Genomic DNA, 24,031 nt, shown 5'->3' with positions numbered 1-24,031 from the left:
CATGGAACTTATGTTCTAGTAGGGAGAGCAACCAATAAACAGTCACTAATCAATGAATCAAGTAGATAGTGTGTTAGAGGATGGCAAAGGCCATGGGGAAAAAAAGTGGAGCATAATAAAGAGGGTGAGAGTGTGGGCATGCAGGCCAGGTTGCAATTCTGAGTCGGGTGGTTGGGGCCAGCCTCACTGAGATGACGAGATTTTAGTTAAATGCTGCAGGCAGAGAGGGATTGAGCCATGGTCATACCTGGGAGAGGCATTCGGCAGAGGGAGCAGCCAGTGCAAAGGCAGAAGCTGGTGAGGTGGGTTCGCACACCAGCAAGAAGGCCCATGCAGCCCAAGTGGTGTGCAGGAGGGGAGAGCAGAAAGTGACAGGGTACGGAGAGAGCATGGGGGCCATGCAGGCCACTGTAGAGACTCTGGCTTTCACCTTGATAAAAATGGGAAGTCCACGCAATGTCCTGAGCAGGGAAGTGGTGTGTTCTGCCTAATTCAACTGCTTCTTGAATGAACGGGTATTCAAGCACAATGACAGAGGAGGCACAAGGCCCTAGAGGTGCCTGGGAGAATGCCTGACCCTATCCAGGGGCTCAGGAAGGTTTCTCAGGAGGTGACGTATGACTATGACCAAGTGGGAGGAACCCTGGAGGAGAAAGGAGCCTGAACAAAGGCCCAGAAGCTTGAAAAGACAAGGTACAATGGAAGAGTTGCAAGTTCCACAATCCGCAGAGCAAGGTCTGTAGGGTGGAGGACCTGGGCTGTGACAAGGCCAGCAGAGGGCACGTTGTAAGGTCCTTGAATGCTGGAGGAAGCATCTTGGAATTCAACCTGAGAGCAATGAATGGGGAGGCATGGTGGAGTCTGAGCAGGGGTGAGCCATGCTCAGCCCCTTGGGTTCTACTTGCTGCCCGACCAGCTGGTGACAATCTTTCCTCTGAGACTCAAATCAAAGCAGAATGCTCTGGGCTGGACTCAAGTCCAAGCTCTGAGTAACTGTGGGCTTTTCCTTCCCTGGAACTTAATTTCCCTAGATGTAGAACTGAACCTCTGAGGCCTCCCTGGTCTTACAAGCTAAGTTTCCAGAGTCCTAGGCCCCAGAGCCACATAGATCTGGCTCAAGTTGCTGCTCTTGGTAACTTAAAACTCAACAACTCATAAGCTGTGTTGCCTTGGACAAATCTCTTCTCATCTCTGAGCCTCAATTTCCCCACTTATAAAAGGGGAATAACGATAGCTCCTTCTTGCCATGGCTGGAGAGAAGATTACCTATGCCTGGCACGTCATAGGGATCTAATAAATGCCAGGTATCCAGGTCTTTGGAGAGGAGCCTCACCTGGGATGTGTCGTGGTTGAAGATGACTGCGCTGAGGTCTCCGCAGTTGTAGTGCTTGATGAGGTCCTCCGTGGTGTAGGAGGCCTGCAGGCTCCCGGCCCGCACACTCTCCTGCTGCAGCAGGGTTTGGTTCAGGGCAAACAGCACCTGGGCCGAGGAAAGAGAGAGGAATGAGGGCTGTGCTCAGGGACCCTGGCTGAGCTCTAGGACTGGCCCTCCTCCCTCTGGACTTCAGAGCAACAGGCCTGAAACAGAGAAGGTGTGTGGGGCTGGCACCAGCTGGCTCAGGCTGCGTGTTTCCAGTTTCTGCTCCTGCCTCATGTCTCTGAGCACGTTCAGCCTGCTCTCACCTCCAGCCCTTTGCCCACACAGGTCCCCACTCCTGCTCTGGGTCTCAACATCTTATTAAAGAAGCAGCAAAATGAGAACCCAACTTGTGTCTGGGTTTCGGAATGATGGGTGAGTTTTTCTTTTGACTCCTTTGTGTTCCTGTGCTTAAAAGTGCATGAACTAATTTTGTAATCAAGAGCATCCCGCAAACAAAGCAACAGGACAAGAACAAAAGGCCCGGTTGGATGTCAAGGCCCAACCTAAAGGCTGCCTACCCTGGAAGCCTTCCTCACCCAGGGAAAGGCCTGAGGAGCTCGGTCCTGAGCATCTGCTCTATCCTTGTATTCAGCATGCATGTCCTCAAGCTCCTCTGTCCTCAGGGCCACCGTGCCTGTGCCCAGCCAGATCTGTGGGCATCAGGATCACTTGGAGTGCTAGACAAAATGTCAGATGCCCAGACCTCGCCCTCTGGGATCAGAGGCTCTGTATTTTTAACAGGATCCCTGCACACTTCCTAAGCAGTCTGACCGTCTCTGGCGTTTGAGGATCGTGGCTCTAATGGAACATAACCTGCTCATTTTAGATGGGGACACTGAGGCCCAGGGAAGGGAAGGACCTGCTCAATTCACACAGCTAGGCCTGGAGCTAGTTTTAGGAGACAGAGTATCCCAGACTCCTTTGTTCAACAGAAGGGAGGAGGCTGATCATTATTTGGGCTTTTTAACACAGATAAAGAGAAAAACTTGGTCCCTGTACAGAAAGTCAGGAGGCTGTCTCAGGGAACTGGTCCCTGCTGTTAGCCCAGCCTAGCCCTCAGTCTTTAGGCCCTGCTCATTCTGTCTGCACAATGCCTTGGACATCAAGTTCCCAGCCTCGTCACCCACCTCAACTCAGGCCCCAGCATCTCTCGTTGAGTCCCCTGCACCAGTCCCGCCCATCTCCGTGCACACCCCCTCCCTTCTCTTCTATACCATAGTTATCTGTCATGGTCCTCTTTTAAATGCACAAATCTGATGATCTCTCTCTCTCTCTTTTGCTCAAAACGTTCACAGGTCCCTCCCCCCTGCAGGCTAAAGGGCTAGCTCTTCAGTAGAGCCTCCAAGGCAGTAACCTGGACCCTGCTATGGTCAATAACCTCATTTCTTACATGGCTTTCATGCTTCCAAATACTAAAATACTCAGCATTCCTTCAAGCAAAAAAAAAAAGAAAAAAATCCTCTGCCTTTGTGCCTCTGTAAATGCTGTTCCATAGGGAAATCCGGCTCCCTCCAGTCTCCACTTGCAAACTCAGACTTAGCTGTCCAGACTCTCCTCAGCTGTCTCCTCCAGGAAGCTTCTCTGACCACCTGGGGACTGGGTTAGGCCCCTCCCTGGGGGTCCCACAGCCTCCATGGGTGGCAGACTGATAGATTAATGGCTCTAAACCTTAGCCCCTCCCTGTATTCATGCCCTTTTCCATGGAACTTTGTAGCTCCTTTCCAGTCTGACCCTCGACATCCTTCAGCCAAGGGGATGCTAGTAACCATTATAAATTCAGGCTTGAAAAGTAGTTACGTGCTGCTGATACTGCTGCTGCTGTCTGCACCTCTGCCACTGCCCTGAGAACAATCCAGGCTAGACTGCTGGATGATGAGAGACATGTGGTGCAGAGCCGTCCAGCGAAGGCCATCCTCCACCAGGAACAGCCAACAGCCTGCCAATCCCCAGACATGCGAACTAGCCCAGCCAAGATCAGCAGAGACTATTCACAATTGGCCCCAGATGCATGAGTGGAAAACTCTTATTGTTATTGTTACACAGCATAGTTGTGGTGATAGATAACTGATACACCATGCTTCCTTCCACTATGGAGTGAACATTATATTGTATTTGCTGTTTAGCTACCAGCCTCCCACATTAGGCTATGAGCTCCTTCAAGACAGGAATTGTGTCTTGTTCATTTTTGAATTTGCAGCACTCAGCACTGTGCCTGGTGAAGATAAAGTGTCACTTCATTGTTTCTTTATTTCTTTGACACTGCTATGGTCACTTCATAGTTCAAGGCTGCTCATTGAGTCCTTAAATCTAGCCCCTACAACTTCTGCACTCTGCATTTTGAGGCATGCCACCACCTTGTGGCAGAAGGTCCCACCAAGTGGCAGCAGTCACTTGGTTCAAGAACACATAATCTGACCAGAAAAGCTCATAAAATAGGTGTGCACAGCCAGGCCAAAGTACTAACATAGGCAACAGGGCCAAGCGTGTGCTCGTGAGATCACCTCCCTCCCCTCTCATTTTGTTCATGGCTGGGCAGGAGCGCTAGATTGCACTGGATGCAGCCCAGGCTGCTCCACGTAATGAGCTGGCTGGAGATGAGGTCAGCCCCCACCACCCCCTACCCAAAACTCCACCTCTGGGCCTTCTCCAGGCCTCTAGGCTCTGGCCGCCACCATTGAAATCTGATATGTAGCCATCTGGTGCAGGGTGTCGATGGCAGCATGGTGGCTGGGGATGGATCACAGGAGGTAGTGGCCCTGTTGCTGTGGGCATTGCTAAGGCAACAGGCACTTCCTCCCACACGGCACATGCCTCGGATGAAAGTGTCCATGTCGAGTTGATCCGCTCTCCTCCCCTGGGGGCCTGGGACGCAGGCTTCCCGTGACTACACTCGGCCACTGCACACACCTGCTCCCTTGTTTCTCGGCGTCGGCTTGGCCAAGACACCACCTGACCTGTGGTGAGGTCATCGGCCCAGGCACCCATAAGAGCTGACTGGAGGAGAAATGTCTCCCCAGGACCTTGCTCGACTCACAGAGTTGCTTCTGCAATCATGCAACCATCACAGAGCTGGAAGGTGTTCCAGTGAATTTAGTATGTTATAATCTGTGGGGTGCTAAAAACAGTCCTGGCATGTAGTAAGTGCTGGATAAGTGTTTGTTAAATAAAACTGAGAGGAAAATAGACCTAAAGCTTCCCAGATTGGAGCTGGAAGAGCCCTGGAGGTCATCTGGTCCAGAGGCTTTTCAGGCCTTTTAAAGCCATGTTCTTGCTGTTGTTTTCCAAAGGAACCTTACTTAGAACTCAAAATATGGAGAAGGTAAAAATGGAAACTTCCCTGGTTGATGTAAGGGAGGCAGGCGGGTGCCTGAAGTCTCACTAGCTCAATGTCTCCCTGCAGCAGGGACTTCTGCACCAAGGCCCTTCTGTGGAACCCACAGGTACCCTGGAGCCTAGTTTGAGAACCACTGATCTCATCCTGTGGCCTCCTCATATTAAAGAGGAGAGGAGGCTAGGGTCCAGAGCAGGCAGGATGGGGCTTGCCTAAGGCCACACAATGAGCTGTGGGCAGAGTGGACTCAACCCCAACTCTTAACTCCTGGTCCAGAACTCTGCAGTGCCCTGGACCACATGGCTGGATTTCCAGATGTCCACAGGCACAGCCCACATTCATCCACACACACTGCCACACCCATTTTTTTTTTTTTAGAGCCTTGTGAAATAGCCAGGGAATATTTATTGTTAGTCTGTTACTAATAAGTCTGTTATTAATAGTCTATTACAAAGATATAAAACAGAGGCCAGACCATTTATGAGGCCTTCCCATGTGTCACAGCAGGAGTGTGGTGGGGCCAGGACTGAAACGCAAGCCTATCATCCTGATTCTCCCTACCTGGGTAGGGTTTGGTGTCTCCCAAAGACCCCTGTCCTTCTTTTTCTTTAGACACTTATCTCACTGAATTGTCCCTGTTCTCTGCCTCTCTGTTTCCTGCTGAATCCCAATGTCTCCATTAGCAGACATTCAGGAAGCACTGCAAGAAGAGGGATGCTGATCCAGAATCATGCGCACTTTCCCTTGCACCTCCTGCCCTGTACCATCATTTTGCAATTTATAAAGAAGTCTTCATCCGTTCATTACCAGGATTACGATGTTTATTGAGCACTTACTATGTGTCAGGAACTTTCTAAACTCATGTTCATTTATTTAATCTTTACAGCAACTCTGAGGTAACTCTATTATTAGCTCCATTTAATTAAAAAAAAAAAAACAACTGCAGCAAAGAGACATCAAATACCTTGCCAAAGGTGACAAAGCTGGAGAGGGATGGATCAGGCATTTGGGCCAGGCCTGGAATGTATCCTCCTAGTTAACCACTGTCCTGTAGGCCCTCCCTCTGCTCTCCCTGGAAGAGAGCCAAGAGGGATGTTGTCCGTAGTCACAGATGGGAAACCAAAGAAGCAGAAGGGAGTGATGGGCACAAGGCCACACAGCTGGTAAAAGACAGGGCTGGGGTTTGAAATTACGTCTGGCACCGGACCAGGTTCTCACAACCAGGACTTCAGCGCGGTATGTGCTCCTTCACCAGCATCCTTGGTGCTTCCAACAGACAGAGGGAAGCTACATCCATTCATTCACAAACATTTACTTTCAGCTCCTCTCTGCAGGGATTTGAGATTAGTAGATTAATTGGACTTGGCTTCTGTCTGTGCAGAGCTCATTTTAGAGGCAGATGTGCCAACTGGCCAGCACAGCAAGGGTGGTAAGTACACAGGCTTTATAATGAAGCGCCTGGCCCTGACTCCTGCCTCCCTTTCACTCACCCTGAATTCCCAAGCCTGGTGCTGCTCAGACTCGAGATGTCTTCTGCTCCTGGCCACCTTAGAATAACAAACCTTCTTTGCACATAGCCTCGGTGGCCCACTCTAGGATAATGTTTATGATAAGGCTTTGACATGGAATAACAAACATCGGGTGAAGGCTAGAGCTGCCTCTCTCCCCCTGGATGGCTGTGTGGAGGCCCAGCCACCAGGAGCTCCAGAGCATCCTCTGTGGACTCCCCTCACCAACGCTGGCTGGACATGAAATGGCTTGTGGCATCTGCTGAATGTAGGCCCAGAATTTAAACACGTCTTCAAACGAGGAACTAGGAAGGAGTGAGGCAGGCGCCAGGAGGGTGGGAACAGGTTTATTGTTCCAGAGTAGTCCTGTAAACAGTCCTAGATGGGCTGGAATGGTAGACTTGAAGGCCTATGTTCACTTGATGGCCCAGCAATGGCACTGAGAAGGCAGCAGGACCCCCTTAGTCAAGAAGAGGGTTTAGAGTCAGGGTCCCTTGGGACAAGCCTGGCTCTCAGCTTGCAAGTCTGCTCACCCAACTCAAAGCCCAAGGGAATCACTGCAAAGGCCCCAATCCACTCAGCCATTCTTCCTGAGCACCAGGCATTGTTCTAGGTGCTGGGGAGTTAGCCAGGGACAAAACAGACTTTAAAAATCCCTGCCCTTACAGAGCTCACCTGCTAGAGGGGTAAAGTGAGAATACATAAATTATTAGTAAAAATACTAATATGCAGCATGTTGGACACACAACAATGGCTTCATTAAACTGGAAGTGAAGACTGCCACCCAGCCACATGGATTCCTCACACCTCTGAGTCAACAAGCAAAGAAGGGGTTACTATGCTGCCTGGAATGATTGATCCTGACTACCAAGGGGGAAATTAGATTGCCACCCCAGTGGAGGTGAGGAAGAGTGTTTCTGGAATGCAGGAGACCTTTTAGGGCATCTCTTAGTATTACCATACCCTGAGATTAAAGTCAATGGAAAACTACAACAACCCAATCCAGACAGGACTACTAATGGCCCAGACCATTCAACAATGAAGGCTTGGGTCATGCCGCCAGGTTAAGAACCATGAGCAGTTGAGGTTGTTGTTGAAAGCAAAGAGAATACAGAATGGGTAGTAGAAGAAGGTAGTCAGCAATACCAGCTATGATAACGTGACCAGTGACAGAGATGAGAACTGTAATTGTGATGAGAGTTCCTCCCTCTTTTGTTATTCATATTTGTGTGTGTGTGTCTGTGTGTGTGTGTTTCTATCTCAAATATCTTTGCTTTCTTCCCTCTCATCCCTTTATCATATAACATAAGATATATTGACTTATAGTATTTAGGTATTGTTAGCTTTACATCATATATTTAAGGTACAGGATATCAAGAAAAGTAAATGTCACCCAAAGACTTTGCATCCTCTTCTGGGGAAAGAAACAGAGCATTTTTGGTGTATGCAGGATAGCAGCATCATGTTAGGTGGAACTATGGCCATGTTATTGTCAGTATTTGGAGATTCAGTATGGTTGAAGATGTGTATGGGAGCCCAACTGAGAAGGGGTGAACTTGTGATGGTTAATTTTATGTGTCAACTTGGTTAGGCCACGCTATCCAGATATTTGGTCAAACTTTTTTTAGATGCTTCTGTGAAGGTACTTTTTAGATGAGACTCATATTTAAATCAGTAGGCTTTGAGATGCAGATAACCCTCCATAACGTAGGTGGGCTTCCTCCGCTCAGTTGAAGGCCTTACTAGAAAAAATCTGACCCTGTCAAAGAACAAGGAATTCTACCAGCAGACTGCTTTTGGACTTGAACTGTAGCATCAACTCTTCCCTAGATTTCCAGCCCGCTGGCCTGCCCTGCAAATTTTAGACTTACCCACTAATACCACCAACACTACGTGTGTGTGTGTGTGCGTGTGTATAAAATGTATATACCTATATATATATTTACAGAGATACATACACACATACATATATTCTATTGGTTCTGTTTTTCTGGAGAACTAATACAGAATATGTTATAGAAAAAAATAAAGCAGTAAATTGGATGGGGAGTGATGAAGGAAGGGGAACCAGCAGGTGCAAAGGCCCTGTACATATGTGAGGAGAAGCAGAGGCCAGCGTGGCTGAAGCTGAGCCAACAAGGAAGACAGTGATGGGAGACAAAGTTAGGGTTAATGAGCAAGCCCCCAATTACATGGAGCATTGTAAAGATGCTAGGAAACCATCTCACACCATAATTCTTTCAGATAAGGACTATTTCCATATGACAAACAAGGAAACTGAGCCCTTGAGGAGGGTAAAGTCACTTGCATAAGGTCCCACATTGAAGAACTAACGAGTTAGGATTCAAACTCAGGTCCAGCTGGCAGGTCTGGGTTCTTTCTGCTGTCCCTGGTCCTGGCCCACCAAGCCACCTCCACCCAACCAGCTGGTAGGAAGTACAGACAAGAAGAGACAAGTAGGGGCCAGTCTTTGAGACCCAGGTTCTGAGCTGTCAGCTGGAAGGAGAGGGGGTGTTAGAACTTTAGCTGTGGTGCACTGTCAGAGCTGCCATATGAGAATAAGAAAGAGGTCACCTTTGCCAAGGTAACCTCACCTGGTTCACGGCCTCCCCAGTCTGCTTTCACTGCCCAGGCTGACGAAACCTTGCTCCCTGCCCAGGATCCCCTCCTCTGCACGTCCTCTGTCTGGAAACCTCTCTCCATCTACCAGCTGACACTCCCCTTTGCACCTGGCTGTAGAGGCTCCTTCCCTCAGGAGAACTCTGAGCCATGGACTGCAAGGGTCCCCTGCTAAGTGCCCCCAAAGCACCTGACACTTCCCAGGCCAGGTACTCCCCATTTTATTACTAACACTCGTCCTTCCCGCTTGAGGATGAATGCTCTGAGGTCAGGCAAATCCTCTGTCTTCATCTTGACTATGTTCCCAGAGTGCAGTGCCCAATACACACATAGTAGCTGCTTGAGGAATGCTTGTAGGATGAATAAGTGAATGGAAAGCCAAGTGAGTCGCCCGTCACAGGACCCCCACCCTGAGCAGCTCCCTGCCAGAAGCCAGTACCTCCCATGGTGCAGAGCTGGGAGGAGCTGCGCCTGCTAGACCCTGGGCCCAAATCATCTCTCAGCACTGGGTAGGGGTGGAGGACAGCTCACTTCACAGGAAGCCTTCTCTGGCCTGGGGGACATTTCTTCAAAGGTTAGAGCCTGCCAGGCTCTGGCTGAGATTTATTTATTTATTCTCCTTGCCCCATCGGCAGCACCAAAGCCATGCCGACTACCTCCCTGCTTCCTGTTCAGTATTCCGAGTCTCCTAGGCCTCCAGCACTGAATCCTGTCTCTGGACACTGGGCTACTGAGCAGCAGGCATCCAAATAAACACAAGATTTCCTGGAGCTGTGGACTGGCTCTGGGCTGGGAGCAGGGACCAGGGATCTAGTCACCACTGGACTCTTCACTACGAACCTCTGGGTGAATTATTTTCCTTCCCTGGGTCTTGGTTTACTCACCTTTGAAAAGAACTAATTTACACATTCATTGAACAAATATTTATTGAGCACTTATGTAGTAGATGCTGTTCCAGGCCCTGGAGGTACAGGAGTGAACACTGCAAATAAAGATCCCCACCCTAAAGGAGCTTTCATTCCAGTAGGAGAAAGCTGACCATAAAGAAACAAGAAGTAAACCATCCAGTATGTTGGAGAGTGATAGTTGCTATGGAGAAAATAAGGCAAAGAGGAATATAGGGTGTGTGTGTGTGTGTGTCTGTGTGTGTGTCTGTGTGTGCGCGCGCGCGCGTGTGTGTGTTGGGAGTTGATATTTTATTATTATTATTTTAAATTTTTTTAGAGTTGGGGCCCTGCTCTGTTGTCGAGGCTGGAGTTCAGTGGTGCGATCTCTGCTTGCTGCAGCCTGAGCCTCCTGGACTCAAGTGATCCTCCTGCCTTAGCCTCCCAATAAACTAGGACAACAAGTTCGTGCCATCACCCCCTGCCCCCCCGCCACCCATTTTAGATAAGATGTCCAGGTAAGGTTGCAATGAGAGGTGACATTTGAGAAAAGGTCTGAAGGAGATGAGGGAGGGAGCCACGTGGGTATCTGAGAGAAGAGGGAACAGTAAGGGCAAAGGCCCTGAGGCAGAGCAGGCCTGATAGGTTTGCAGCCAATGTGGCTGGAGATGCATGAGCAAGGGGGAGTGAGGCGACGGACCTCTGTTAGGCAGGGACCCAACAACAACCAGGTGGCACATTGTCAGTGAGATGAGTTCCAAAGAAGTAAGTTCAGCTGAAAGAGTGACTGAAGAGCAGTGATTGTCAGAATATTCACGAAGGTGTGGGCAGGCCATAGTGAGGCAGCAGGGAGTAGCTGCAGGGGGAAGCTTACCTGTCTCTAAACCTTTAGGGGAAGAGAGGGAGCAGGGATCTGGACCCGGCACAGCCACAGGCTTGAAAGGGAGCACAACTATGGCTGAGCATGGCCTGGACCACCGCAACGCCAGGGAAGGAGGAGAAGGGTGGGCAGAGGTAAGAAATATTCAACTCCCTTTCCCTTCTGCCTGCCCATCTCCTGCCAGGGAGGACAAGGCAGGAGCCCAGGTGATGCTGCGTCAGCTCATGCACAGGGTGGGGCAGGGAGAGCAGAAAGCGGATCTGGAGAGGAAAGTGGAGAATTTCCAGCACAAGGGAGAGAGGTCATAGTGAGGTGGGTGGTGGGCAGGGCCTGCAGAGCCCTGTGGTCTTTGAAGGCCTGTGGCTTCCTGCTGAGATGTGAAGTCACGGGGAGTCTGGGCAGAAGAATGTGGGGGGAGCTGTGTTGATAATGGAATCTAGGGAGGCAGGGGTGAAGCAGGGAGGTCCAACTGAAGATGAAGGCAGCTCTGCCCTCCTCCCTTCCCCTCACCATCCCCCCCTCGCCCACCCAGTGCCCAGCCACAACCCAAGAAGCATGGACTTGGCCTCTAGTACAGCTGTCGCCTGCCCCGTGGACTTGGTGGTGCTGCCCACACCTCCATCTGCCCTGCAGTGGGCTGGCTGAGCTCTCAGTGCTTTCCTGGGCGGGCATCGGGAAGCCTGACTCACCCTAGCTTTCTTTCCTTCTTTTCTCTGAATGCTTAGTTTCTCCACCCAAAGACCACCCTTAAAAATCCCAGTGTTCCTCCTCTGTCCTTCAAGTCATGCCAGGAAATGCTCATAAATCCAGAGCCACCCACATGATGAGATTAGCATTCTGCTGGGTGGGTAGGGAGGCTGATGGTTGGGACTGGCTGGGGCTGGCCCAGAGGCTTGGGGTCTCCAGGAAAGGAGTTTATGTGGGGTCTGCCCTGTTGGAGGGCAAAGGGATCCCTTCGATTTTAGCTTTCAGTACAGCTAAGTCCAAGGGCGCTCAGAGATGCATATTCTGGTGCTGTGGGCTCTGACCCAGACCAGCTGTGGGACCCACTCTCTGGGCCACAGGGTTCCTCTGAAACAGGAGGGTGTGGGAGTACCTCCTAGCTCTGGAAGACCTATTCCAGGAGCCCAACATTTCAGAACATTACACCTACCATCCCATGATTTCAACAGTCTATGTTTCCAAATACTTTACATGTGGAGGCTCATTTATTTTTCTTCAGAGCCCTGTGAGGACAGCATTATTGAAAACCCAAGGCTCAGAGCAGTAAGTGGCATCCCTTGTTCCCCAGTGATGGGGCTCCATACCCAGGGCCTCCACTCTGCCCAGGCTTAATGCATCGAGCTCTCTCTGCTTCTGCTGTGAATCTTCTATTTCTATTCTTCAGTAACTACCTTTGATTTCATAAACCGAACACACTCTGTCCATAGAGGAAAATAATAAAACATACTGGAAAGTCCCAGAGAATCACCTACACCAACTTATCCTCAATTATAAAGCTTTGAGCAACTTCAAGGTGATGGAGGAGATGACGGAAGGAACGGGTAATTATAATGTGGTAAGTTAATGATATAACACAGAGGTTGGGGGCCTCAGAGGGGGTTTCTGACCCAGCCTGGGAGTCGGTGAGGGAATCACAGGCTTCAGCTGGGCTGCGAAGATGAGTAGCGTTGAGAAGGAAAGTGTTCACCGCAGGCTATGCGTGGTGGCTCACATCTGTAATCCCAGCACTTTTGGGGGCTGAGGCAGGAGGATGGCCAGAAGTTTGAGACAGGCCTGGGAAACACAGGGAGACCCCATCTCTAAAAACAACAACAACAAAGAGCCAGATATGGTGTCACGTGCCTGTAGTCCCAGCTACGCAGCAGGCTAAGGTGAGAGGATTGCCTGAGGCCAGGAGTTCAAGGCTGCAGTGAGCTATGATCTTACCACTATACTGCAGCCTGGGCAACAGAGTGAGATTCTGTCTCAAAAGAAAAAACAAAGAAAGAAAGAAAAAGAAAGTGTTAACTGCAGAATGATATGGAGGAGCATGGTGTGTTTAAAGATGAGCCAGCAGTCAGGGCTGGAAGACATTCAGTAGTGGAGGGTCTTCAATCTCATGCCATGGACCATGCACTCAACCCAAGCAGCATACATGACCCTCTCTACCTGATCTTCAGACAATGGACAAGTCACCTGTGGAGGCTGGAATGGATGAGAAATCAGAGATGAGCTGACTGAGGCCCATGGAGGGATAATGGTCTACACGGGAGGCGATCAGTCAGCGGTAGCCTTGGTTACCATTATCACTGTTATTGTTATTAAGCAGCTGCTTCCATTGGTTCGAAGCATGTCATTTTTATTTTCCCTGCTGTCTCAGACCTGCCCTGCTGACACAGCTGCCTAAACTTCAAAAGGCAAGTCTCCATTTTCATTTGCAAAATCAGTATGAAATTCCTAGAGGGCCCCTCTAATTCCTCTGGTCTGACCACATAGCAATTACCAATTTGCAGAGGAGGGAGGGGGTCTCACAGGCCCTCCAGCAGTATGGGGACCTCTGTTCTTCCTTGGTCCTGGGCAGTAGCTAAGGAGGACCGGATTGGAGGGGGCACCTCCAGGTGGTGGCCAGGGGTGGAAGGAGAGGAGTTGAGTCTCGGAGTGCTCAATACTGATGAGAGAAATTTTAACATGCCTCTCCGTTTGTCTCCTAAGCCACCGGTTACCAAGCCTTTAGAGACAAACAGCAGCTGAAAGGGCAGAGATCTGACCCAGTTTCAAACCTAGGACCTGCTACATGCAGGCTGTGTGAAGTTCTTATTCTGGCTCTTTGGGGCAGACTCTTCTCTTCTCTTTGCTGCGTCTCAGCTTACCCATCTGCCAAGTGGGGTGTATATTTGTCCTGCCTGCTTGAGACTAGCATTCTAAAAACCTTGTAAAGCAATATTGCCCTTCCTTAGGACACACACCCACACCCCCACACACACTTTAAGAAATTTTTGTTCCCTAAGCACCGGGGTGGGTCCCAGCTGCAGGAGGTGTTCTGAAGAGAGGCTGGAATTCTGCATGTGGATGAGATTTCCGTTCTCTCTTCAGTCTTCAGTATGGGCTAGTGCTAGGCTCTGTGCTGAGTGCCAAGGCCATGGGACCAAATCAGTACCCTGTCCATCCTTGACAAGCTCAAAGGCAGGGTGGAGCAAGGGAGGAAGTTCCAGGAAGACTTGTGACAAGATCAAGTAACATTCATTAAGGCTGGGGCTAAGGGATGGACAAGGTGCTGTGAGAGTGCAGCAAATGTGGGGGACCACAAACAGGATTCCCAAAGGAGGTGGCTCTGGCTCTGCAGCAATCCCCTGTGGGGGCACACATTTGCCACACAGAAGGGAAAGAAAAGCAATTCCAGGCAGTGTCAACAGCCCATGCAGAGGAATGGGGGCTGCGGTGAAGCTGGCACGTTCAGGGCCGTGTCAGTGACGGCAGGGGCTGGAGTGCAGCCTGTGGCTGGTGGAGGTGGACATGGGATAGACCCAGAGCAGGGAGTCGAGGTGGATCTGGAGCTCAGACTTTACTCTATGGACAATGGGATGCCACTGAATTTATTAAGGAGGGAGTGATCATCAGGCTTTCTCTTTAGAAGCTGCCCCTGGCTGCTGTGTGGAGAAAGGCTTTGAGGACACTGACTGTAGCGGGAGACATTCTTGGCTCTGGACAAGGAGAGGTGAGAAGGCCCCACTTGGGCCCCAGGGGCTTTGGGGAGGCATGGAGGAAGGGAGGGGCAGATTAGAATTCCAAATCTTTCCTGGCTTGCATGTTTTAGAACTCTCCAACTCAGGGCTCTGAGGCTTTCCTATTGCCCATCACTGCTCCCGCTCTCCTTCCCCGACTTTTCAATCTGGGCCCTCCCCACTCCCTTCCCTTTTAGGAATCCTTGAGCCCCACTTGAGGGAGCGGTTGGACAAAGGCAGATGAGACCCAGAATGGCCGGAAGAAAAGAAGACTGCGTGGGACCCGCCTGGGACTCTGTGGTGCTGACAGTCCAGGGAACAGATACTCCTCCCAGGGTGCATCAAAGGAGACAGCTGCGCAGAACTTGGCCTCACAGACAAAACTAAAATGCAGTGCCAACTTCTGCTTTTTGCCTGTCTGAAGTCACAGGAGACACTTCCTGGCAACAGGATGGGAACGCTGGAGACTCTGGCATTGCAAGAGACGGTCAGGCGAGGGAGGGTCCTTAGATCCTGCATGGGGCTTCTCGTTGTGCAGAGAGAACACTGAGCCCCAGAGAGGGCAGCAAAGTGCCCAAGGTCACACAGCAAGCCAGGCGATGCAGACTAAGGCAAGAACAAGGGATCGGTCTGCTTCATTTGGGCAGCTCGGGTCTCCTATGCCCCCTTATCCCCTCCTTCCCCCTACCACAGAAAGGGAAAATGTTTTTAGACCCAAGGCAAAAGAATGTGAAACTGAAATCTGAGCCTTGGGTCTTGGGAAAAGAACACAGAGAAGTCAGACACATTCTGGATGAGCACAGATCTGCTTACACTGCAGATGGGAAATACTCAGGGCTATCCAAGGCCTCCTTGTTGTGCAGGTCTGACCTGGGAGGGCGGGCTGTGTGTGAGGCGATGAGAGCAGACAGGGGCCCTCGAAGGAGCAGGTTAAAGGGGCCAGTCTGCTTCCAGGATCCACCTTGGGCAGAGAGAGGACTGCTCCAGCCTTTTAGCTCCCTGCCCAGAATCTTCTCAAGGAGCCTCAGGCTCATGCAGGCATTCCAGCATGGACCTGCCACCAGGGACCCACCAGGTCAGAAACAGGGGTCCCTGCTGGCCACCACTTGTCCACAGCCCAAGCATCCATCCTGCCCCACCTGGAAGCTCACCTCCTCTAAGAAGGCCTTCCCTTCTGCTCCAGCCTATATTTGTCTTCCTCTTGTGTGAGCTCCTGCAACCGGGAAGCACGGCTGCAGGCCAGAGCTTCTTTCAACCTGGAGTGTCTGGGGCTCCAAGTGACTGAGGGTTGTGTAAGAATGTGTGTGCACACATGTGTGGGCAAGAGAGAGGTAGAGATGGTGACAGAGATAGGATAGATAGATAGATAGATAGATAGATAGATAGATAGATAGATAGAAATAGAGTCAGGAGTGTGGGCTGTGCTTTGTGTTATCCCAGCCATCAAGAGACCCAACCACAGACTTATATTCACACATGTAACAAGCATATGTGTTTGTTCTTGGTCAGGTGCTGTGCGGGGGTCCTGGGGAGACTGAGATTAATGGGACTTGGTTCCCTCCTTCCTGACACCAAGGAGCCCCATCAATCATTCTCCATGGTCTGGTCTTAGACTGACTTGCCAGGCCCTTTGTGATCTGGTCTGGCTGTTTTTGTGTCTTCAGCCTCACCCTCTTCCCCTCTCTCTCTTTTACTTTTACTTCTCCTTGCTGCTGGAGGGCATGCACACAGTGATCTCCGGCCCTGGGGCCCGGGGTCTGGGCTGCATCTTGAATCCTGAGCAGCCCTGACCTGAGGTAGGGCCCACTGGTCTTGGCCTAATGGGGAAAGGGCATGCTGTGTGTGGGTGAGACCATGGCACTCCCAGGCTTAAATTCCCCATGGCTCCCCTCTACCCTGGGAATAACCATGAACTTCTTCAACATGGACTCTCAGAAGTACTTGGCAGGGACCTGTCTGTCTCCCTGGACTCCTCCTGCTCCCTGACCTCCTTGCTTTGGGTTTTTACTGCCTTCATGTGCCGCCCATATAGTTTTTTTGAATGTGCAATTTGTTTCCTGCTTCAGGACCTTTGCACATGCTGGTCCTTCTGCCCGGTATGCCATTCCCATCATCTCTCCCCTTTGCCTCCTTAACTTGTAATATTTCAGACAGTTGCTCAAGTACCACCTCCTGCACACTCCTTCCCTGATCCCCTAGATCCACTCAGGGGCCCCTGTTTGAAGCTCTCCTACACCCTGGACTCTTTATTCAGAGTACTTATAATGGTTTGTCTTTATATACTTATGAGGTTAATCATTTGTTCCATGACAGGGAGTATGTGAAGTTTGTCACAAGTATTTCATTCAAATCCTGCCAACTCTGTGAGGTGGTTCTCAATTTTATCCCTATTTTACTGGTGAGACAAAGGAGGCACAGAGAGGTTAAGTGACTTTCCTGGGGTCACACAGCAAGTAAGTGGTGGATGAATGAAAATAGTCTAGCAATTTTAGCCATGTGCCAAACAGTCATCTACCGACTTCTCTGCAGATGTAACGAGAGTGGGGTCTATGTCAGCTTTACTCATTCTCGTAACCCAGTACCTAGTCCAGGACCTGCCATTTGTAGCCACTCACTAAAGGGAAAAAGGGAATGGAGGAAGGAAGTGGGAAGGAAGGAAGGAGGGGAGGAGTGGCTGGTGTGCCAGCTGTTAGAGAGATATCCTTGAGCAGCCATTCCTACAGGAGCGGCCTCCAGAGGCCATGTTTTCCATCCCCCCCAACACCCCTGCCCCAGCTCCTGGATCCAGGAGAGCCAGTATTCAAAACCAGTCAGTGTGCTTTCTCAAAAGAGGATGGAAGGAGCACACTGGGAACCCAGATGTGAGCCAGAGCACTCCCATCTGGGTTCCCAGTGTGAAGCCAGGGCAAAAGCAACAGAACCTCGGGATTGGGGGCCCTGAAACGGTGCGTCCAGGGGTCCTCAGCTGTGGGACCTCCCTTTTCAAAATACCTCCCCTTCCCTCTACCTCCAGCTCCCACCTCATCTCCTTGGGGAACATGCCTCAGCTACAGGGAGAGACATGTCAGTGTAGTGACAGGGAGCTCATCACCTGCCTGGCTGCTCCATGCCCTCTCGGGGCACGGATGTCGGCTGTGAAGAGGACCTTCCGTCTCTGGTCCTGAAATCTGTCCCCAGGAGGCTTCATCTCTGCTGGGGGAGCCCAACTCCACCCAGCCTGCTCCCAGGACTGATATCTGCTCCTCTAGGAATGAGGGCCCAGTCCCTTCACGGGCTCCTTGCAGGACATGCAAGGAGGCCTCACTGCTCTCTCTTGTGGCCAGACTCCCACCATCCCCAGCCACACCCAGACCGAAGCTGTCCTGAGCCGCTCTCAGGGGCCGTGGGCCCAGGAGCAGGCCTGGGAGGTCAGCAAGCCTGGGAGGCTTCCACCCCAGCTCCTCCACCCCCGTTTGAAGGGGATCAGGTTCCCCCACAAACATAATTGAACGAAAATATGAGAGAGAAAAGGTCTTTGTTCTCCCATTTACAGCGTCAGAAAATATGTAACAAATTAGCCGTTTATGAGGTAAGAGAGCAGGGCTGTGTGCCGCAGCGGCGAGGCAGGGCTGCGCATAAGGGGGCCTTTCAGCCGGCTTCAGGGGGCGGCCAGGCGGGCAGGCGTTGCGGGGGACCGGCTCTGCCCCAGGCCTGCCAGTACGGCCTGGCACCCATGGGATGGAGGGCTGGGAGGCCCTGGTTGACCTCTGGCTTGGACTCTGGGTGAGGCTTGGCAAATGGGGAAGTGATGCCCACCAGCTCATGATGCACACAGCTCTTGGAAGTCAAATGGCCAGGATGGGGAGTGGGGACCACAGGGCTTGGCTCCCAAACATGCCACTCACCTGGTCCCCTGAGTAATCCCGAGTCCTTCTTCTCCTTCTTGGGACCTGTTTTGCCATCTCTGACAGGAGTGGGGTGTTCACAATGATATCTAATAGTTTGTCCAATGCTCTTGGGGCACCAGTGTCCAACTGCACAGACTTCAATATCTTCCCTGCTGGTTTCTCTGAAACTTAGGAGCTGGGAGGTGGTTCTTGGTATTACACATGACTTTCCTCTCAAACACCTTTGATTTCTCTTCCAAGGTTTGATGAAGAGTTCCAGCGGAAGCATCAGCCAGTCATTAATTCCAGGGGAGGGTGCACGTGGAACCAGAATGGGTGGCTGGCCAGGCAGGAGGCTGCCCCTCACCAGGGAGAGGAAAGAGCGCTCCTCTCTCCAGCCTTGCTGTGGCCTTTAACTTGCTTCACCGGGTGTCCAGAATCACAGGTGGGTGGAATGAGAGCAGTTTGAATGAAACCTGGTGGGCAGACAGTTTGGTATTGAAGTGCTGGGATTTCACATCCTCTGGGTTGTCTCGCTGTGGCTCCGATGCCTTTGACGTGAACAGCTCACAAGTCCATCACTGGCATTCTGTGGCGTCTGGCATCTCCCGATTTGGAGTTTCTGATTCTGTGGTTAGACCTTATGTTGCCAGGGCCTGGGCTTTTCATTCTTTCTAATTTTTTAAAAATGTATGATTATTGTCTAGAGACATTATTTTTAAAAAGTATAAACCATCCCAGTGCTGACAAGCCTGTTGTGGGGAGGACTCAGTGTGATAAGGCATCTCAGGGCGCTGGCATTTAGCCTCCAATACAATCTAGCAGGGCTAGGGCACAGGGCCAGCAGCCACCCTGCAGGCTCACAGGGACAGGATTCCGCTCTGCAGTTAGCCCCAGGGATGGGACTCTCCAGCACTTTTCCCTCCAGTCGCTCCAGGGCGGGAGGATCACGGCCCATGCCAGTGGAGTGTAAGGAATCCCCTGGAAAAGCGGGGCGCTTGAATATCCTGAGTGTTTGGTCTGCAGTCACCAACACATCGCTTTCCTGGATCTGATTTTATTTATTTTGATTGGATCTTTAACAGCTCTTTACAAGGCTGAAACCGAAGCCGCCTGAGGTCCCCGGGAGACTTGCTAAAACTTCAACTGCACCCAGTTTAGCAGAGCAACTTGAAAGTTAATCAGCGGTGAGGGACAATTTGCCTCATTATTTCCAGCCCTGGAATTTGGCGGCAGATGGAATTTGGGGCCTGGTGTGGACACGGCAATGAACACAGCAAGGACTGTCGCCCCTTGGTATGGCCTTGTGGGGTCTGGGCCTGGATGGGCTGATACTCCCTCTGAAGACGGGCGGTGCCAGGAAGGATTTCCCACTTGAGAGGACAAGGGCAATCAGGCTGCCCTATCCCAGGTCCAGGCCAGTGTGGAGTAATCCTTAGATACACAGTTCTGAGCACGTATTCGGGCTGAACCCTGCACTGGATTCTGGGGAAACAAGAGTGGAATCCGATACAGTTGCATCCAATATAGGACGCAGACCAGAGACACTGGGGTAAATTCTCACAGGAGAGGAACACCTGTGGCTGGCACCTTCTGCATGAATCTGCGAAAAACAAATCTGCCCCACTTGCCCTCACTTTCTCAATAAGGTCCACTCAGACCCTTGACTTTAATGTTAACCCCCTCCCAGGCACTCCCACCTCCACACTCTGCCATACTCTCCACAGCACATAGCACTGACCACCTTCTAACACACTATGTTAGTTCCTCACTTATCATGTTTATTGTTTATCACATCACCTTCCACAGGAAGGTAAGACCCTCCTTCCATGAGGGCAGGAATGTTTGTTTTGTTCATTAGTCTATCTCCAGCCCCAGCACATAAAATGCACTCAATAAATGTCATGTGAACAAATGAATGAACTGTGTGGCCTTTTATTACCTGTTACCAGTCCCAGGCCCTCCTATGTAAGTCCAGTCCCCCTGAGCCTCCATCCTTTCAGCAGCAGGGTGCTGGTGCCTAGGGAGAAGGCAAGGTGGTACTTACACAGCAAGTGAAATTGCTTACTTTACAGAAAAGCTCAGAGAGGGGCAGGGGCCTGTCCAAGGTCACACAGCACGAGAACACATGTTTAGACAGACCGTGGGATATGCCTGGGCCTGGCCTACCCCAAGCTTGGTGAGGTACCAGGAAAGTGCGCCTAAAAGGAAGAAGTGGAAGCTCTCAGTGAGGTCAGCAGCGGTGGGCAGGGCTAGGGCCCCTGGCTACCGGGGCATCCTTTCCCACCCTGCTTTTTTCCCCAGCCAGCACTATGCCCTCACTGCTTCCAGCACCCCATGTCCTGTGACTCAAGGGCCCACTTTCCCCTGTTGGTCTCATGTCCGTCCTCCGTCAACAGGTGGGAATAGCAACGTTAAGGCAACAGATACCATTTATTCAATACTGAGAAGTTCACACACACCACACACACACACACACACACACACACACACACACACACACACACACAATCTTACTTACTCTTCCCATAATCCATGAAGGAATTATTATTTCAGTTTTTAAAATAATAAGACTATGGCTCAGAGAGGTTGAACAAGTTGCCAAGGTCACTCAGGTAGTAGCAGGAAGTTCTGACCTCAAAGAGTTCTTTCCTTCCGCCTGGACCTTTGGACACCCACTGTCCTTGCATCCTCTGGGCATCTGTGTATCGTGATGGTGCCCCTGTCTGGTTCCCCTCCCCTTGATGCTGTCTTGCAGACCGCTCCCTGCAACATGAGCACAGGCTGTCACCCTCTGAGCTGAAACGGCCTCCTGTTTCTCCCAGTAGTGTTCCAGAAATGCCAGGGCATCATTTTCACATGATGGTGCTACAGAGGCAGCAAGCCAGTCAGTGGCCACCCACCAGTGGCTGTTCTGTATAAGGCTCTGTGCTATGGAGTCTTGAGAGGTGGACAGAGAAACATATTAGCAGTCAGAGGCCCTGGGTTCAAGTCCCCCTGAACATGGTTAGGGACAATCAATTCACCTCTCTGAGTGTTCCATGTTCTCATCTGAAAAAATGGATATAAGAAATCCCAGGACTGTTTGAGGAATGGTAGGGGCCCAGAGGAGTCTGACTCAGCTACAGGACTTGGCTGTGGGAGCAGAAATGAATAGCCCCAGATATCAGGACTGGAAGGAACCCGATTGTTTCTCCAGGGCGGGAGTTGCCTTGGCAATGCCCCTGACAGGCAGATGCTCAGGGCTGTGCCATGCCTCTGTGGCAGGAGCTCAGTATTCCCAAAGCAGCCTGCCACATCCTTGGACCACTCCCACATCTAGAATGCTTTTCACACTGAGCTTGACCCTGCCTGCCTGCCTCAGTCCAGCCCAGTAGCCCCTTAGAACTTGTCTGCACCCTGTGATCCTGCAAAGGCCTGCAGAGATTTAGGGCAGCAACCACCAGTGTCAGCCAGTCCTTCTCCAGCATGGATTCCAGGATGCCCCTCAACCCTGGTCACCCTCTTTGTACACCCTTCAGGCTGTCATCATCCCTCTTCAAAAGCAGCAGATGCAGACATTTGAGGAAAAAAAATATTCTACAGGGGTTGGAACAATGAGGCACTGCTGATTAACTCTCAGCCAACCAGAAAATGTAACTGCCTACCCCTGGAGCACTGGGTAATGTGTTCTCTCGTAGACATTCACACAGAGACGTGCACAAACACGTGCATGCACACACTCTCAGTCATATTCATACTCTAAAACACACCACTGACATCTTACACAAAGGTACGTTTCATGTATAGACACAAATAGATGCACACAGACCCCTAGGCACATGTGTGTACACGTACACACACACACACACACACACACACACACACAAACACACATACACTCCTCCAGTGGAGATTCAGCTCACCCCCGAGGCCTGACCGATCCACTACACATTGCTCTGGGCTCTCTTCCTCCTTCCCACACATCTGTGGGCTCGCTGTCGGGAAAGAACTCTCCACCTTTCTACTCTGGGCATCTATAAGTCCCAGAAATTAGGCCCCTGCCTGGTTTTTAGGTTCTGGAGTGAAGTGCAGATACCACCTCAACTATCTTGGGACTCAAACAGGCTTTTCAGTACAGTGCCTGCTGAGCTCTGAGCTTCCCTGTCACAGGGGTGATGAGGGGAGGGGGGCAGGTAGAGAATCAGGCTGTGGAATCAAATTCTGGCTTTGCCACTTGCTCACTCTGTGACTCTGGGCCAGTCCCTTGACCTCACTGATGGCATTTTCTCATCTGTAAAATGGGGATGTCTTTCTTGCAGGGTTGCTGTGAAAGTTGGAGCTAACATACATACTGTGCTTTTCATTTGTTAATAACTCTTTTAATTCTATAAGGTAGCTACTCTTATTATCCCCATTTCAGAGGTGAGGAAACAGAAGTTAAATCACAATACATGGTTGTGATGATAATTTGTAGCATTGCCCTTTCCCAAGATGCCTTTACATTTTAGTTCTAGCAGCTGAGGGTCAGGACACGAGTAATAAGAACACACTTGTAAGCATTAGCAACTCCTGATCCAGGTGGTCTTGTAGAAGGCTGTGGTTCCATCCAGCATGTCATCCAGAGAGAGTGCCACCTGGCCACACCCTCAGCTCCTGGATTATCTGAGTACCTCCAAGGTGCCATCTTCCCTGAAGGCCTCTCATCCCAGGGGTGGACTCCTTCTCCACCCTAAGTGAAGAGTGGTGATGGGGACATGATGCTGGTGAGGCATTCAGGGCACTGAAGTGAGAGATGGGGCCGGCCTGGCAGATCTATCTGTGTGATAGGGTCTTGCTGTGCTCATGCATCCCCTGGGACGCCACAGGTTCTTGCCTGGAGATCTGCTGCAGGCTGGGAAGGCAGAGGTACTGAACATGTAGCTGCACGGGGGAGGCAGACAGCAGAAAGTCTGCCAAGCTGCTGCAGTGTCAGCACATTCTTGGAACAAATGCACTGAAAGGCTGGTCCTCCGATTCCACTTCCAAATGAGAATCAGGACCTTGCCGCCCCAGCAGGTTCGTGCCTGGGTCACTGACTGGGGCTGGAGGCTTCTGGGGGAAGAGGAGAGGCTTCAGAGCTCTGCCAGCTGCCATTCTACAGAGGCAAGCCCCTCCGGCCCCATCTGGCCTCCCTGACCCAGGGCGCTGGCCTCTGATTGCATTCCCCTAGTGACAGGGAGCTCATTAGGGCCTGGGGCTTTGGGGAAGGTTGTTCCTCTGTAGGCATGCCTGGTTCTAGAGAATGGATATGTGTGTTTGCTGGGGCTGTCAGAGCAGGGGGAGGTGCAGACAAATGGGGAGGAGAGAGGCACATCCTTGCTACAGACTGAGAATGGGGTGGTGAGAGAGAGGCCTTCAGCCCGGCTGAACAGGAAGGCAGAGACTTTGTTACAGAGCAGCAGCATCAAGGCAGCCGAGGCCTGTAAAGATCTTCCTTCTAGTCTAACCCTCTGGGTTTTCACAAGGTGGAACCAAGGCCCAGCATCAAAGTCTGTCAATTCCTACTTCAGAACTCTTCCTGTGGGGTAGCCATGAAAGGGGTGAGATTTGAGGGGCTCCAGGAATCACTACCAACATCAACAGGGCTCTTCTGGGGCCTGCCTGCAATGGCTCCTTGCTCCCTCTTTGTTTGGAAGGTTGTAGGTGCCTGATAATGTGGACAGCTTCTTGGGTCCCCTGCCTGGGGGAATGGGTGTATCCCAAGTCTGGAGGCCTGATTGCCGTGCAATTCTCTCATCCTTCCTGAGCCTGGATTTCCTCACGGTGAAGTGGGGGCTGCTCGTGTCTACTGCACAGGG

The 24,031-nt window shown here is 51.1% G+C and overlaps 1 protein-coding gene across 3 annotated transcripts in view; it reads right to left on the bottom strand.

Annotated features, from left to right (window-relative positions):
• Positions 1-24,031, bottom strand: part of TRABD2B (TraB domain containing 2B) — a 236,438-nt gene that overhangs the window by 39,683 nt on the left and 172,724 nt on the right. For all 3 annotated transcript variants that reach the window (XM_034964645.4, XM_063601244.1, XM_034964663.3), the window contains exon 3: positions 1,334-1,480. In XM_034964645.4, coding sequence (XP_034820536.1) covers positions 1,334-1,480 — 147 coding nt within the window. The remainder of the gene's footprint in view (positions 1-1,333; positions 1,481-24,031) is intronic.

The sequence above is a fragment of the Pan paniscus genome, chromosome 1 (assembly GCF_029289425.2).
Source record: "Pan paniscus chromosome 1, NHGRI_mPanPan1-v2.0_pri, whole genome shotgun sequence".
In the NCBI taxonomy this organism is placed as follows: Eukaryota; Metazoa; Chordata; class Mammalia; order Primates; family Hominidae; genus Pan; species Pan paniscus.
This window is presented reverse-complemented; position numbering and strand designations above follow the sequence as displayed.